Source organism: Sceloporus occidentalis, unplaced genomic scaffold, assembly GCF_023333645.1.
Source record: "Sceloporus occidentalis isolate IW3139 unplaced genomic scaffold, rSceOcc1.0.p SCAF_7, whole genome shotgun sequence".
Classification (NCBI taxonomy): Eukaryota; Metazoa; Chordata; class Lepidosauria; order Squamata; family Phrynosomatidae; genus Sceloporus; species Sceloporus occidentalis.
In genome coordinates, this window is record NW_028316987.1 from 24910926 (window position 1) to 24928521 (window position 17596).

General features: G+C 41.1%; 1 protein-coding gene across 3 annotated transcripts in view; it reads left to right on the forward strand.

Annotated features, from left to right (window-relative positions):
* The first annotated feature begins 7914 nt into the window (after nucleotides 1-7914).
* CEP72 (centrosomal protein 72) overlaps nucleotides 7915-17596 on the forward strand; it is a 67648-nt gene continuing 57966 nt past the window's right edge. For all 3 annotated transcript variants that reach the window (XR_016281901.1, XM_089532415.1, XM_089532416.1), the window contains exons 1-2: nucleotides 7915-7996; nucleotides 15121-15248. Coding sequence is in view for 2 of the 3 variants with exons in the window: in XM_089532415.1 (XP_089388541.1) it covers nucleotides 7924-7996; nucleotides 15121-15248 (201 nt within the window). In the remaining variant the exon portion in view is untranslated. The remainder of the gene's footprint in view (nucleotides 7997-15120; nucleotides 15249-17596) is intronic.

A 17596-nucleotide genomic window follows, 5' to 3' on the forward strand; every position in this document is an offset into this window, starting at 1 on the left:
CTGCGCACGTACGCCGCAAATCAAAAAGAAGCGGAAAAAAGCAGCACCTTTTTAATGCCGCTTCTTCCCGCTTGGGGCGTGCGGGCGGCGCGTTCATGACGGCATTCAGGTAAGGGCCGTCTGAAGGCTCTACCTTCATGACGTCATGAATACACCCCTTTTTGCCCATCTGTATCCTGCCAATGTCATTTTTATTTTTACTACTGCTGAATCAAGTATCCCCCGTTCCATATCTCTGCATTTGGTCTTTGCGGGCTAAATTTTGCATTTGTTGAATTTCATTTTATCAATGTCAGCCTAGTTTTCTAGTTTATCAAGGTTCTTTTGAATTCTGTTTCTGTCTTCCAATGTGTTAGCTACCCCTCCCTGTTTTGCAAATGTGAGAAGGATCCCCCCTACCCCATCATCTAAATCACTGATCAAAATACTGAACAGTCCTGGCTTCAGGAGAGACCTCTGCAACTGCAACACTCCACTTGAGACCTCCTTCCAATCTGAAGCACAGATGGCAACTTTTTGAGAATGGTTTTCCAACCAATTATTGAACAATCTGACAGTGTTTCCATCTAAGATACCATCATATGATCCTTAATTCTGCAGTAAAACCCACAAAGACAAAAGTCTGATTTTAGTTATCTATTTCCAAGTTACAAAATCAGACTCTCAACAGTAAGCTTGGGAAGGCAGCCTTTGGACATTCTGTATTAAAATGTAGTTTCCCTGATTTTTATTCAAAAGTGTCTTTGATTACTTTTCCAAATGTTTTCAAAATGCCACAACACATTGTGATTTGTTGCAAGATAAATCTGTATATTACTAATGTAGAAAACTAAAAGGGAGGAGGATATCTTATATTTAAAAAATAACTAAGACTTCCAAAGATGCCAAAAAATTAACTTAATTAGTGGAATATCTAAAAATACAACATTCTGTTTTTCAAAGGAAAGGTCAGACTCAGAAAAATACTCAGACTTGGTCTGCTGGGGCGGTACTAGAAATCCAAGAATCAGTTAAGTGCAATATTTTAATGTAAATTTCCCACATAGTTGTACTAGATAAAAACCTCCAGGGGTACTATCTAAATCAGCAGCATACCTTGAAGTCTTGGCTCTTCTTGTCTATTGGGCTGAAGACATTAGGTCACAACAAGGTTATCTAGAATAAGAAAGCCATTGTAGACTTTCAGGAAATTCATATCATAGTGAGGAGAGATTGGAAAAGAAGCTAAGTTATTGAACTCTGAAAAACCTTATGAGGTTATATGAGGGCCTGGAGGAGTTATTTAGGGGGAAGTATACCAAATATTTAAAGGATTCTTATTTAATTGGGATATTTTTGACATAAGAATGTGCCAGCTATTGAATTACACAATAACCATTCATCAGCCCCATCAAAATATCTTGCTAAGTAGCTTGCCTTCTCTTAAACCAAGAGCTGCACTCTGTATAAAAAGTTTTAATAATTTATATCTGTTATTTTGTAGGGGAAAAGTTTCAACTGCCCAAGAAAATGTACAATTTATGTACAGTTTTATTTTAATGCACCAAAATAAGACCAGATTTTTTTCCTTTAAAATTGCTGTATCAGGAAAAATTCAAGCCTTAGTATGCCTATACTGAGTTGTTACTATGCCTATGTTCTAAGAGTATAGGCATAGCATGTATTCATGCCATTTCCAGTTTGTCGGTCTTAAGTCATATCCTCTCTTTTACTGCTTTAGTTAGTATGTAATTAGTCTGAGTTTGTTCTTTCCCATTATATAGTCTGTGGTTCTCTCTTCTTCATGTTTGAAGAGCACATGTTACAGAGCTGTTATAAAACCTTTAGTATTTTACAGTAAAGTTACTTAGAATCATAGAATTGGAAGAGACTGCAAGGGCCATCCAGTCCAACCCCTTGCCATGCAGGAAATCTAAATCAAAGCATCCCCGATAGATGGCCATCCAGCCTCTGTTTAAAGACCTCTAAGGAAGGAGACTCCACTACACTCCGAGGGAGTGTGTCCCACTGTCGAACAGCCCTTACTGTCAGGAAGTTCCTCCTAATGTTGATTTTTTCCAAAAAAGAAGACTAATTCCACCCTATTTGTCTGTATGACTGTATGCTCCTCTGAGACAAAAAGAGGCTATGCTGATGGTAGCAGTGATGCTAGTAGAGTCACCTATGTCAGACAGGCTGAGGAGCCAGACCAAAGGTGCCAAATAGCTACTGGGCATCAATGGTAATGGGTGGTGACACTGATGGAGGATCTCTCAGAGACAACAGCAGTGGTACCACAGGTAATAAAATCTGGACCAAAGAATTTTTTTTTTATTGTAGATCATGTGAATCTATGGCTCGCTCTTTAAAAAATGGGTGTGCCACAATATTGTTGTTGTGTTTGTTCAAGTAGTTTCCGACTTAACATGGCCTTAAGGGAGTTTTCTTGGTAAGATTTGTGCAGAGGAGGTTTGCCATTGCCTTGCCCTGAGGCTGAGAGAATGTGACTTCTCCAAAGGCACTCAGTGGGTTTCATGGACAAGCTGGGAATCAAACACAGGTCTCCAGAAGTGCAGTCTAGCACTCAAACCACTACGCCATACTGGGTCTCTAAACAACTAACAAAATTAAAATTATACCTTTAAATTACAATATCATACACACCGCCTAAATTAATTATGTATACATAGTTCCATGTAGCTGAATGAAAATTTGGTAAAATGTTTTTAAATACATTTTTTAAAAAATAAAATTTTAAAATCTTGGAGGCTCTCCTTTCTCCTCCCACTAAGCCTCACTCCACTCACACCGGTGTTTATCACACTGAGGTTCTTGCAGCTTTTTACAGCTCTGATCCAACATGACTACGGGTCTAATGAAGCAAATGCATGTGATAACGTGATGTGTTATCACATATGATTGCTTTCTATGGGGGCTCGTTCTGTGGCGCTTCCACAGTGATTCCAAAGTGACTCCTCATTTTGGTGAATTTGGTAACAAGCCAATTCACAGAAATTGCTTCCCAGCTCACTTTGATTTCACTCCGGTCTGGTGTGGAATGCAACTTTGCTTCCGCCCTGGTACACCCCCCAAACCTCCAAAGAGGCGCTGCAATTTTGCCTCAATTACGGAAGGTTAGCTGACAGGGATGGAGGGAATGAAACAGGAGGCTGGGGGGAGAGATGAGAGCAACGGAGAGGGCCATCAGAGGCTGGGGGGAGCAACAGTTCCCAGAATTCCATAGCCTCGAGCCAAGGACCCCACAACAAACTCCAACTCCCAGAATTCCATAGCACTGAGCCAGGACAGTGAAAGTGGAGTCAAACCGGATTATTTCCCAAGTGTGGATGCAACCTAAAAGAAGGCAACTGTTACAAAGGGAAGGAGAGCATGGAGAATAATTATAATAATTATAATAAAAATGTTTTTAAAATAATAATAATTTGTTTTTAAATTAATAACAATAACAACAACAATAATAAGTTATTAGTTTGCTGAGGTACCAGAGTTCTCTGACAGAGAAGGCTCAATGTCTCACAACACTACAGTTCCCAGAATTCCATAGCACTGAGCCAGGACAGTTAAAGTGGAGTTAAACCGGAATATCTCCCCAGTGCGGATGCAGCCTAAGAGAAGGCAACTGTTACAAAGGGAAGGAGAGTGGATTGGATTCAGGAAGGTGGTTTTTTGGGGAGCATGGAGAATAAGGGAAACCGGATCATTTCTGCACTCAAGATGGGTCTGCTTCAGATCCAAAGGATTTACTTCTAAGTAAACCTGCAGCTTCTACACTGATTGTTTTGCAGTGAAATAAATTTTTAACAATAATGATAATAATAATAATAATTCCTTAATAATAATAAATGGACGGGGGCTCTGACATGGAGGATAGATATAGATGTGGCTGAAATGGATGAGAAGAATGACAGGAAGAGAGATGTAGATAGATGTGGCTGAAATTGATGAGGAAAATGACAAGAGGATAGATGTAGATGTAGCTGAAATAGATGAGAATGACAGGAGAATAGATGTAGATGTGGCTGAAATGGATGGGGCTCTGACAAGGAGGACCCGTTTGAATTTGGCTGCCAGGGATGGAAAAATAGAAGGGAGGAAGAAACGTGAAGCCATCATTCACATGAGGCTAGCATTCATGTGAAAGTGGAACCAGGTTCCCTTCTTAACCCCAGAAGTGCAAAGGTTTCAGGATGCATTAAAAACTCCACTGAGCATGCGCAAGGGTCCCAGGTCGAATTGTTGAATATGCGCGCACTGGTGTGGTAATACAATTTGCACTCACTCTGCTTTGTGTGAATCCGCATCACGTGAATTGCCTTGGATTCGATTCTCCCTCAATTTGGAAGGACAACGGAAGGGCAACCAGATGTGATAAAACATGTGCATTTTAACGTGAATTTGCATAGCTGGACCAGGAGTCACTCCGGATCTGAGCTGCAAAACCCCTCGTGCGATAAGGGCCACCTTCTCTTCAGCATTTTAAAGGGAACAAGTGAATACCACAGCCCACTTTTGCCAAAAGGCAGAAGTTTCAAGAACAGTGGTGTCACCTGGTGCGGCCCTCAGCCCCCTTTGTACCTGCTAGTGACACCACTGCCTAGTAGTAGACCTATTTAAAAGAAAAAAATGTGTGATAGCCAGTGATACAAATGTTTCTATGGAATTTAAATATGTGGTCTATCACTTATCCATTTAAATGATTCTCATCTCAACAGATTATGCTTCTGATAATTAGGAATTAAGTTACAGCCAGCCCCCCTTATCCACAGACTTTTTATCCATGGATTCAAGCATCCACAGCTTGAAAATGTTTGCTAAAAATATACATTCTAAGAATCGAACTTTGATTTTGCCATTTTATAAAAGGGGCACCATTTTACTATGCCATTATATTTAATGGGACTTGAGCATCCACAGATTTCGGTATCCACTGGGGATTTTGGAACTAAGCCCCAGGAGATACCAAGGGCCCATTGTACTGTGGTCCTTTACATAGCATTGAGGTCATTGCTGGGCCTCCCCAGAGACACACCAACTGCCATGCTTAGACTGGAAACCAACATGTTTAGTATAAAAAGCCTTATAGATAAGAGAATTTTATGCTGTCAAGAGGTAGAGGACCTTGTTCATTACATGTTATTTTGTCCTCTCTACCAAGAACCAAGAGAAAGGTTCATAATAGAAACCAGTCCCAGTCAAAACCCACAGGATATGATTTTTCATCTTCTACTGGACCTGAATATATATGTAGCTTGGAAAGTAGCTTTGTTTGCCTTAGCAGCTAAAAAAATCAGGAACAAGTATATAACAGGTATAGCCATAAACTGTAAAGGCGATGACTATGGCCTCTTACAGACAGCCAAAATAAAGCTGCTTCGAGTCACTTTGGAAGTATGGTATTTCAATGATGCATGAGTCCTAAGAGTCTGGAAGCTTCACCAAAGCTGCACTCCAGTCCTTAGGACTGGAGCGTGGCTTTGGTACGGCCTTTGGACTCTTAGGACGCATGTATCATTGAAATACCATACCTCCAAAGTGACTCGAAGCAGCTTTATTTTGGCTGTCTGTAACAGGCCTATATTTGACAAAATTTTTAATGCATAATGACAATTGTTTGTCTAGAAATTCTGTACCAGATACGAGATACCTGCATTTTAGATATAATTTACATGTATTTTTATACTGTTATATTGCTATATTGTTATATGTATTGTTATATTGTTGTGCTGTGCAATGACCTTTGGTCAAAAGCAATAAAATTTGAATTTGATGAGTGAGCACTTTCAAAAATATCAGCCCAGTTGTATCCAACACAATTTATCTATTGAACAGTCCCATGACTGCAAAGGAAGTAGAACATATTCATGGAAAAAATGTTTACTCCAGAATTTCTTATTTCAGGTACTGATTAACACTGAAACCCATCATTGGAGAAACCAAATAAACTATAATCACTCCAATGTGGTTAGAAAGAACCTGGAAAAACTAGGAACTAGAGAGGAACTGGATGGATGGATGGATGGATACACACACACACACACACCAGAAACAGAAGGCTGTACATTTTGTATTTTGTTTTTAGTGAGCCTTTGTTATTCGCTGGGGTTTGGTACCAGGACCCTCCCTCCTCATGGATACCAAAATCCATGGGTGCTCAAGTCCCATTCAGTCCAACACCATAACAAAATAGTGTCTCTTATATAAAATGGAAAATCAAGCTTTTCTGATTCTGTGATTCTTTTTGGAATTTATGTGGGGGTTTTTCTGAATATTTTCAAACTGTGGATGCTTAAATCCATGGATAAGGGCCGACTGTGTGTTGGGAGGGGATTGCATTCCTTTTGTGTCTGTGTGTGGTTTTAAATGTTATTTTATGTATTTAAATGTATGTGTTTAATCAAAACAATTTAAAAAAATAATAATCACCCCAAGGAACTGAGCAAGGAATTTGATCACGAGAACAAAAGAAATTGAATCCACAAATTCCAATGCAGAAGAAAGGAGTGGTCATTCTTTCCCCTTTCCCAGACACACATACACTAGTTTGTTTTCTGAAGCAATTTTATATTTATGCTTTGCAGGGATCTTTATTGGAAACTATTTTTAGATTCCTAACTTCTTCTGCCCTCTCTCCTTCAGCTATGGCTGATAAGGGCATTTTCAGGAACACTGTATGGAAGGATGCCAGATTGCAAATATTTTTTAAAATTATTTTTAGTGCCCTCTGACAAATCAAGGTAAATTATTTTTAGCTATTTATCTCTCTCTCTCTCTCTTTTGGACCCTATTTTTGGCTTGCTTAAGGCTTCTTCGTTGTTATCAATGCAGAAATAATCCACTTTTTGAGACTGCTTTAGCTGCCCTGGCTCAGTGCTAGGGAATTCTTGGAATGGTAGTTTATTGTGGCACCAGAGCACTCTGACAGAGAAGGCTAAATGTCTCACAAAACTACAGCAGCATCTTTAAGACACACAGCATCCTTTCAAAAACCTCACCAGTCACACTCTCTCAGCCTCAGAGGATGGTTCATGGCCAAAGAAAGAAAGCAAGAAAGACTCTCCAAAGAAACTTGCCATGAAAACCCCAGGAGAGGTCCACTGCTTGAGGGTGGCAACATCTTGAAGACACACAGGATCCTTTTTTTTTTTTGGGGGGGGGGAGTGGGGAACCCCAAGTCACACTATCTCAGCCTCAGAGGATGGCTCCAAAATAACAACAACAACACTTCCAAACCCTCCCTCTGGAGAAACTTGCTATGATGAAGACCTGAAAACATGAAGGGACAGGAAGGCAACCCACAACAACAACGACAACAAGGGCAACCTCCCACCCTATTATGGCAACCCTATCCACCCTGGACCCTTCATATAATATACTGGGCACTTTGTAACCCAAAGTGTAGTGATTGCCAGGGATGCTGACTGTTGTACAATATGGAGCTCTAGGGTTTGGTAGCAGATATAGGAGAGCTGTAGGTATGCGCCTTTAACAAAGCCAGCATCCACACTGGAGAATTAAACCGGTTTGACAGCGCGTTAACTGCCTTGGCTCAAGGCTAGGGAATTCTGGGAATTGGAGTTTGTTGTGGGCCCAGAGCGGAGCAGAGCTCCGCTCTGGGCCCCACAACAAACTCCAATTCCCAGAACTCCCTAGCCTTGAGCCAAGGCAGTTAAAGCGCTCTCAAACTGGGTTATTGCACTAGGCCTCAAAACCAGGCCCGTTGCCTGGCAACCAGGGCGCCGCGGCCCGCGCCTTGAACGACGCATGACGTCATCCCCCTCGGCCCAAAGCGGCTCCCCGATTGGCTCCTCCGCGGTTGGCGGGGACGCTGCGCATGCGCACCATTCCCCTGGCAGTTTGAGGAGCCCCGGCCTCAACGGCGTTGGCTTCGTCCCTTCCAGGGCGCATGCGCGTTATTTGAAAGCCATGGACGCGGTGGAGGCGCCGCTGACAGAAGAAGATGTCCGCGAAAGAGTCAACCTGAGGCACCAGAACCTCGGTGAGGGGAGGCTGCTTTAGACTCCCAAGCTTGAGTCTTATGCAGCAACAATCCAGTTCGGGACCGCTTTCCCTGTCCTGGCTTAGTGCTAGGGAATCCTGGGAATTGTAGTTCCTCGTGGCACCAGAGCTCTCTCTGACAGAGAAGGCTAAAGGGCTCACAAAACTACAGCTCCCAGATACTTTCCTTGTGTGGGGAAGAGGAGACAGTCACTTAGCTATTAGTTATAGTGCTATGATTCTACTTCAACTCCCATGACTCTATCCTATGGAATCCTGGGATTTGTAGTTTCACAAGTCGCTAGAGCTTCTTGGCTAAGAATGCTGCATTTGTTAAGTGTCTTCAGGTCAACTCTGACTTAAATGTGATACTTAGACTTCAGTTCATTACTACTGCTATTACTATTTATGTCTTACCCATCTCTCCCCACAGATCGAGGCTGAGAACAACAACAATTAACAGACAGCATCGTTAGTTTAAAAAGCATCACGGAGTTGGAAGAGACCACAAGGGCCATCCAGCCCAACCCCATTCTGCCATGCAGGAACTCTCAATCAAAGCACACCCAACAGATGGCTATCCGGCCTCTGCTTAAAGATCTCCAAGAAAGGAGACAGTTTTAACGGGGTCGGTTAAAACACACATCAGTTTAACAGGACAAACAAGATGTACAGATATTAAAACAATCCACGTTCATCATTTAACTGGAACTGTGTCCAGTTCTGGGCACCACAATTCAAAAAGGATGTTGAGAATCAGAATCATAGAGTTGGAAGAGACCACAAGGGCCATCCAGTCCAACCTCATTATGCCATGCAGGAATTCTCAGTCAAAGCATCCCTGAGAGATGGCCATCCAGCCTCTGCTTAAAGACCTCCAAGAAAGGAGGGAGTGTGTTCCACTGTCGAACAGCCCTTACTGTCAGTAAGTTCCTCCTAATGTTTAAGTGGATGCTCTTTTCCTGTAGTTTGAATCCATTGCTCTCAGTTCCTGCTCTCTGTAGCAGCAGAAAACAAGCTTGCTCCCTCCTCAATATCACATCTCTTCAAATAGTTAAAGAGGGCTATCATGTCACCTCTTAACCTTCTCCTTTCTAGGTAAACATACCCAACTCCCTAAATCTCTGGAGCGTGTCAAGAAGAGGACGGCCAAAATGGTGAAAGGTCTGGAAACCATGACTTATGAGAAGTGATTTAGGGAGATGAGTATGTTTATCCCGGAGAGGAGAAGGCTAAGAGCTGTTTTTATTGAGATATTGAGGGTGGAGCAAGCCTGTTTTCTGCTACTCTAGAGACTAGGACATGGAGCAATGGATGCAAGCTCCAGGAAAAGAGATTCCACCTCAACATTAGGAAGAACTTCCTAACTGTAAGAGCTGTTTGACAGTGGAGCAGACTTCCTCGGAGTGTAGTGGAGTCTCCTTCTTTGGAGGTTTTTAAATAGAGGCAGGTTGGCCATCTGTATTCCTGCATGGCAGAGGGATGGACTGTCCCTTGAGGGCTCTGCCAATGATTCTGTGAAGTTCACAATTTAAAAATCATCTGGATAAATCTGCTGGAAGAGACTGGTCTTTAGTCCTTTATCAGATTTGGTCAGCTGTTGAATCTCTTCTGGAAGGTCATCCCACAGTGTACAGGTGGCTGAATGAAAAGTCCTATGGCTGACAGTTACCAACCTAGTCCAGACTATGTCTGACAGAGGACCTGAATGTATGGGGTGGATTATATGGGAGGATTACTAAACCTACATAGGACAATTTGATCTTCCTGTGCCTTTGATAAAAACAGCAGTTAGTACCTTGTTAATGAGGTTAATAAGAATTTAAAAGACATTTTCCAGATGGCAAATCTTCCTTGCTGGAGAAAACCTATAGAACCCCCCTCCTCCAATTCTAAAGTAGAAGAAAAGCAGTAGCAGGAGGGCCAGTTCAGGGCTCTTGCATGTCATGAGTAGTTTGCTCGTAAATCAATAGTGATGCCGTAATTGTAAAATAAAATGTCATGGAGTTTGAAGGAAATGGTTTGTGTTAGGCCATTTTCTGAATAGAAAATAATGCTATATGACCGATAACAGGGGAGAAAGCATATCTTAATGTTACCAGAGTATTTTACCAAAATATAATTTCTCAATACTGTTGTCATAGAATCGTAGAGTTGGAAGAGACCGCAAGGGCCATCCAGTCCAACCCCCTGCCATGCAGGAAATCCAATCAAAGCATCCCCAATAGATGGCCATCTAGCCTCTGCTTAAAGACCTCCAAGGAAGGAGACTCCACTACACTCCGAGGGAGTTTGTTCCACTGTTGAACAGCCCTTACTGTCAGGAAGTTCCTCCTAATGTTGAGGTGGAATCTCTTTTCCTGGAGCTTGCATCCGTTGCTCCGGGTCCTAGACTCTGCAACAGCAGAAAACAAGCTGGCTCCCTCCTCAATATGACATCCTTTCAAATATTTAAACAGGGCTATCATATCACCTCTTAACCTTCTCTTCTCCAGGCTAAACATCCCCAGCTCCCTAAGTCATTCTTCATAGGGCATGGTTTCCAGACCTTTCACCATTTTAGTCGCCCTCCTCTGGACACACTCCAGTTTCTCAATGTCCTTTTTGAATTGTGGTGCCCAGAACTGGACACAGTATTCCAGGTGGGGCCTGACCAAAGCAGAATACAGTGGCACTATTACTTCTCTTGATCTAGACACTATACTTTTATTGATGCAGCCTAAAATTGCATTGGCCTTTTTAGCTTCCGCATCGCACTGTTGACTCATGTTCAACTTGTGGTCTACTTGGACTCCAAGATCCCTTTCACATGTAGTTTCATTAAGCCAGGTGTCCCCCATCCTATATCTGTGCATTTCATTTTTCTGCCCTAAGTGCAGTACCTTACATTTCTCTGTGTTGAATTTTGTTAGCTTTGGCCCAGCTGTCTAGTCTGTTCAGATCATTTTGAATGTTGATTCTGTCCTCTGGAGTATTAGCTATTCCTCCTAATTTGTCCCTCCATATCCATGGATTCTGCATCCGTAGATTCAACCATCCATGTCTTGAATATATATGTGTGTGTCTCTCTGTGTGTGTAAATACTGTGGTGTAGTGGTTTGAGTGTTGGACTATGACTCTGGAGATCAGGATTCAGTTCCTCACTCAGCCATGAAACCCATGGGTGACCTTGGGCAAGTGACACACTCAGCCTCAAGGGAAGGCAATGGCAAAGCTCCTGAACAAATCTTGCCAAGAAAACCCAATGCAGGTTTGCCATACAGTCTCCATAAGTTGAAAATGACTTGAAGGCACACAGCAACAACAACAAATCCAAAAAACAAACATTGATTTCACTATTTATATAGAGGACACCAGTTTACTATGCCACTGTATATAATGGGATTTGAACACCCACAGATTTTGGTATCTCTGGGTCTTGAAACCAAACCCAATGGATACCAAAGACCACTGTAGCGAGAGGTTTTTCCTCTCGGTGTTATGTTGATAGTCTGATGCCATGTTTGCTTGTTATTGTTAACTGCTCTTGAATCAACCACGATTCATGGCAACCCTGTGGATGAAGCATCTCTACCCCCTGTCCTCCACTGCTCTACTTAGAGCGTGTAAATTCAGGCCCATGACCTCCATGATTGAGTCTATCCATCTGGTGTGCAGTGTTTCTGCTGCCTTCTATCTTCCCTGTCATTTTTGTCTTTTCTAGTGATTCCTCTCATGATGTGGCAAAAATACAACAGCCTCCGTTTTGTCATCTTGGCTTCCAGGAAGAGCCCAGGCTTGATCTGTTCAAAAACCCATTTGTTCATCTTTTTGGTCGTCTGTGGTATCTTCAGCACCATATCTCAAATGAGTTTTTTTCTTTCTGTTGGCTTTTTTCACTGTCCAGCTCTCACATCCATACACAGTGATGGGGAACATAATGGCTTCAACGATTCTGACTTTGGTGCTCTGTTGTACATCTTTATACCCTTTAGGATCTTGTCTCGTTATTTCATGGGTTCCCTTCCCATTCCTAGTCTTCTTCTTTCTTGACCGCAGTCTCCATTCTGATCAGTGTTTTATCCAATCTTTAACTATTTCGATTTCCTCATTATCTAGGTTGAATTTACGTAGATCCTCCATGGTCATTTTTGTTTTCTTTGAACTTTCTTCCTTGACCTTCCTTAGTATTTGTTCCAAGTCTTTGATAGTTTCCGCTAGTAGTATGGTGTCATCTACATATCTTAGACTGTTGATGTTCCTTTCTCCTATCTTCACTCCTCCTCCTTATGAGTCTAACCCTGCTCTTCGTACAATATTTTCTGCATACAAGTTAAACAGGTAGGGTGAAAGAATGGATCCTTGCCTGACCCTCTTTGCAAACTGGGAACCATTCTGTTTCTCCATATTCTGTTCTAGCAGTGACCTCTTGTCCTAGGTACAGATTTCTCCTCAGAACTATCAAATATAGTGGCACTCCCATGTCTTTAAGAGTGTTCCATAGCTCTTTGTGATCTATGTAGCTAAAGGCTTTGCTATAGTCTATGAAACATATGTTGATTTTCTTCTGGAATTCCCTGGTGTGTTGCATTAACCATCATATGTTTGCAATGCAATCCCTAGTGCCTCTTCCTTTTCTGAATCCCACTTGCACCTCTGGGATTTCTCTCTCCAAATATGATTGGAGTCTATACTGCAGGATTTTGAGTAAAATTTTGCTTGCATTGGATATTAATACTATAGTCCTATAGTTCCTGCAGTCTTTTGTGTCTACTTTTTTGTGGATTGGGATGTACATTGATCCCTTCCAGACTGTTGGCCACTGTTTTGTTTTCCATATTTCTTGGCATATTTTAGTGGTCACTAGAGTTGATTCTCAGAAGTAAATTCTGCTATGGAGTTTTCTGTTGTAGGATTTTTCACATTTTAACCACATGAACTTGTGCTATTGTATTCCAAATATCAGTTTCCTACATGTGCTTGCTTGCTGCTTCAGTATGATGGAACTCTTACATTATGTACTTTGTGGCTGGGAGGACTGGTTGTAAAAGAAAACATGTCATCTATGTCTTGGATAGGGTGGAAGGTTTTGCATAGTTCTGATGTTCAGATAGCCTTTTAAAAATAAAATATGAGTCCAATTTTTTAGGAAGGAGGTAAAGTTTGCCTGTTTTTTTTAATCTGTTATTCTCTGAAGCCAACCAAAAATGAACCATGTACATTTTCAGCCATTTTAGATTGAAATGTTGGGTCTGTTTTTGTCTGGTTTTAGCTCTTGTCTCTTTCTTTGTCAGCTGTCCCCACTTGCACACATAGACCTTTCCCCCTTGAACCACCTTGCTCCATGCATGGTGAGATCTCGGTTTGATTTAATATAATAAACTCAATTCCCTCAACTGCACTATTTAAAATGAGTATTCTCCCAAAAATGATGTTTTTATTCCAGAATATTCCGATAATCAAAAATGATATAGTATTTGGACAATGGAAAAAAGACATACTAAAATTTATTTGGTCAAACAAAAAAGCAAGAGTTAAATGGTCGTCATTAACAGACAGTAAAGAAAGGGGGGGTTTAGCCATGCCAGATTTTAAAATATATTACCATGCATGTTGTTTAGAATGGGTTTGGGACTGGATACATCTGGAAAATCATAAACTGTTAAATTTGGAAGGATTTAATCTAATCTACGGTTGGCATGCATATATGTGGTATGGGACAGTACCCAAGAACAAAATTTTCAATGATCACATAATTAGAAATTCATTAATTAGGGTATGGAATAAATATAAGGAGAAAATATATAGAGCCCTCCCAGAATGAGTATCGCCCCATGAAGCTCTGTTTAAAAGCACCGGTATTGAGAAAGAAAATTGGCTGAGATATAAAGAAATTCTAAAAACAGATAAAGGGCAAAAGATAATGAAATCTAAGAAAGAGCTAGAGGACAGTGGTATTAAACTACAATGGTTTTCCTACCTTCAGCTAAGAGAAAGATTCAGGATTGATTGTAAAGAACGAGGAGTGTGCAGGGAAGAAACTGAACTAGATGAGATTATCCGAGGGGGGAAAAGGACGGGTTTAATATCAAAATTATATAAATTATGCCTCAAATTAGAATTAGAAAGTGAGAGGATTAAACCATGCATGATCAATTGGGCAAAAAATATTGGACATACGATAAATTTAGATAAATGGGAAAAAGCCTGGGGTAAAGATATGAAGTTTAAAGCATGCATGGACATAAAAGAAAATCTGGTAAAAATGATCCACAGATGGTACTTGACCCCTTCCAGATTAAGCAAGATCTATAAAGGGAAAACAGGAATATGCTGGAGATGTAATGGGAACATTGGCTCCTTTTTTCCACATGTGGTGGACATGCCCCAAGATACAAATATTTTGGGGAAAAATTAAAGATATAATAGGGAAGATATATCAAGTAGAAGTAAAACTGGACCCAGAGCTCTTTTTATTAAATATGGTTGATAGTAAGGATATTAGGCAAAACTTAAAACCAATTCTGTATATGATAACTACTGCCAGGATGTCGATAGCAAAAATGTGGAGGAATTCTGAATTGCCAACGGTTGATATATGGCTTTGCAAATCCTTAGAAATAATAGAAATGGATAAGATTACAATGGCCTTAAAAGATAAATATGAAGAGGTAAAAGAAACCTGGGAACCACTGTTGGAATTCTGTAAAGATAGATGGAAGTTAAAATGAACTCTTTCAACTATTTTTGTTTCTTCTTCCATAACATATCTTGATCTGTAAAGAACAAAATATATTGTATACTAAGAGTACTATACTGTAGTAGGCGGGAAATAGATATGGAGGGCTTAAGGTTTGAAGCAGTCTCTAAGGACATTTTTTAAAGAAAAACAGTTAGATAAGAAGATCGTAGTTATGGAGAAAGTTGTTGATAAAAGAGAAATATTTTATAAGGGAAGAGCTGTTAAGAAAGTATTTACTACAAACGAAAAGGGGGGGAGGGTGAGAGGGGGGAAAAGGTGTTGTACTGTGGAATGCAAATATACATATATGACGAAGGTAACACGTAGGGGATGTAAATATTGTAAACTTCAATAAAGATTATTATAAAAAAAACAACTCAATTCCCTCAAATATCTCATTTCAGCTGATGTCCGGTCATTGTCTCTTCCTGGAACATATCATGAAAAGATAACACATCTAGGAAATTCCCTGAAAAAGTTTATTTGTCTGAAATCTCTTGACCTTTCACGCAATGCACTGACTACTTTGGAGGTAAGATACTGTGAGTTTTGAATGTGTCTATTGTATAGCTATTGTGTCTGTATTATTTATTTAATTTCATTGATCAATTGTGTTTCTATACAGTCCAGTAACTGAAGTTGTCTGTATGACTCACAAAATAAGGCATATATATGAACCAAATTCAGATAGTTACAGACAGACATCACTTGTAGGAGCCAATATCAATGCAAGGATCTCCAAGGTCACCTTGGTAGGTGACCTACATAGAGAACTAGATATGGAGAGTCTGCCACTGTTGGTTCTGCTGAATATCTCAGCATTTTTTGATACCAATGACCATGGTATCCTTCTGGGCTGGTTCTCTTCAATAGAACTTGGTGGTACTGTTGTACAGTGGCTCTAGTACTTCTTCCAGGGGCAATCTTAGAAGGTTGTGCTAGGGAATACCTTGGCCATTGGCCTGTGGTGTTCATGAAACCTCACTTCTGTCCTCCATGCTTTTTAATATTTACATGAAATTACTGGGAGATGTCATTTGAGGTTTTGTAGTTCAGTGTCTCCAGTATGCTGAATGACACACAACTCTATGTCTCCTTTTTATCCAAGTTCAAAGAACTAATGTATGTTATCAGTAATGGACTGAATGACATAGGCGCGTTACAGACAGCCCAGAAGGGGCAGTCTCGCGCTGCTGCCGGTTGCAGCGTCCGGGAACCGCAGCAGCCAAACGGTGCGGTTCCCTGACACTGCAAAGAAGGAGCGCGAAAATTGCGCTCCTTCTCGCGTCCCGGAACAGACGCCGCAAGTGCCGAAGCGCGCACTCGCGGCGTCATTTCTGATGCATGACGTGCAGACGCCGAGTGTCTGCTATATCAAAATGGCGGCGGCCGTGTGGAATGGCTGCCACCATTTGTTATGGACTCTGGAAGAGACGCCCCTTTCTAACCCTAGCACGGACTGAGTCCGTCCTAGGGTGCCCGTCTGCAATGGGCCTTAGTGAACTGAAACTTAATTCAGACAAGACAGAGGTGCTCCTTCTCAGTTGGAAAGACAGATCAGGAAATAAGGATTCTGCCTGTGCTGCATGGAGTTTCATATCCCCTGAAATCTCAGCACATGCTCCTGGACATCTTGGATAATACTCCTTGTTTTGGAACTGGACTTGGATGTCCAGGTTTGGTGGTAGCCAGGAGAGCATTTCCACAGTTAAAACTATTGCTCCAGCTGCACCCATTTCTAGAGACATTAGGTCTGACTTTAGTGACGCATGCCTTGATTACATTCCATTTCAATTACTGTAACACACTGTACATGGGGCTAGCTTTAGAAACTGTTTAGGGGCTAATTACAGGGATCATGTGACCCCCCCCCCCCCCTTTAAAACAGATTAACTGGCTATTTCTGGACCAAATTCAAAATGCTGGTTTTTATTTTTACTACATGGCTTGGGTCTAAACTATCTGAAAAGCCCTGTCTTCTTTTACAACCCAGTTTGAGTTTTAAGATCTACAGGGGAGGTTTTTCTTTCAGTCCCACCAACTTGGTAAGCGCATTTGATAAGGGCTCAGGAGAGAGCCTTCTCAGGGGCTGCTTCCAGGCTGTAAAATTCCCTTCCATGGGAGGTCCAGTTGGCCCCATCTCTGGTTTCTTTTTGCCATCACATGAAGATATTTTTATTCAGGCAAGCCTTTAAAATGTAATTATTGAGCAGTTGTGTATGTGTGCACGTGCGTGAAGTGTTTCTATAGTTTAATTTTTTTAACTGATCATTATATGTTAAATATTTTTGACTGTTCCTAACTTTTTTTTTAAAAAAAGGTTGTGATTGTTTTTTAACTTTTGTAAATTACTATCTTAACTTGATATTTTTAAAACTATTATAAGTGGCCCTGAATCCCCATCTCAGGAGAAGGGCAGGATATAAATTCAACAAAGAAAGAAAGAAAGAAAGAATCATAGAGTTAGAAAAGACCACAATCTAAAACCCATTTTCAGACTGAAAGATTTAAAACCAATGAGAATAAAAAACATTTCAGTTAGTGCCCACAGTCCCACAGCATAGGCATGAGGCATACCTCTCTGGGGAAGACATTCCATAACATTGGCAGAATCACTTAGGATGCCTGTCCTATAGCTATGTGCCAGCCAGTAGAAGCACCCAGAGAAGGACTGCACAGCAGGACTTCTTGGGACAGCTTTGGAGCCAGCATGATATAGTGGTTTGAATGTTGGACTTGGACTCTGAGAGTTCAAGGTTTGAATCTCCACTCAGCCACATACACCCACTGGCTTAATATCACTGGGTGACCTTGGGCATGTCTCACACTCTCAGTCTTGAGAGGAAGGCAAAAACAACCCGCCGCTAAATAAATCTTTCC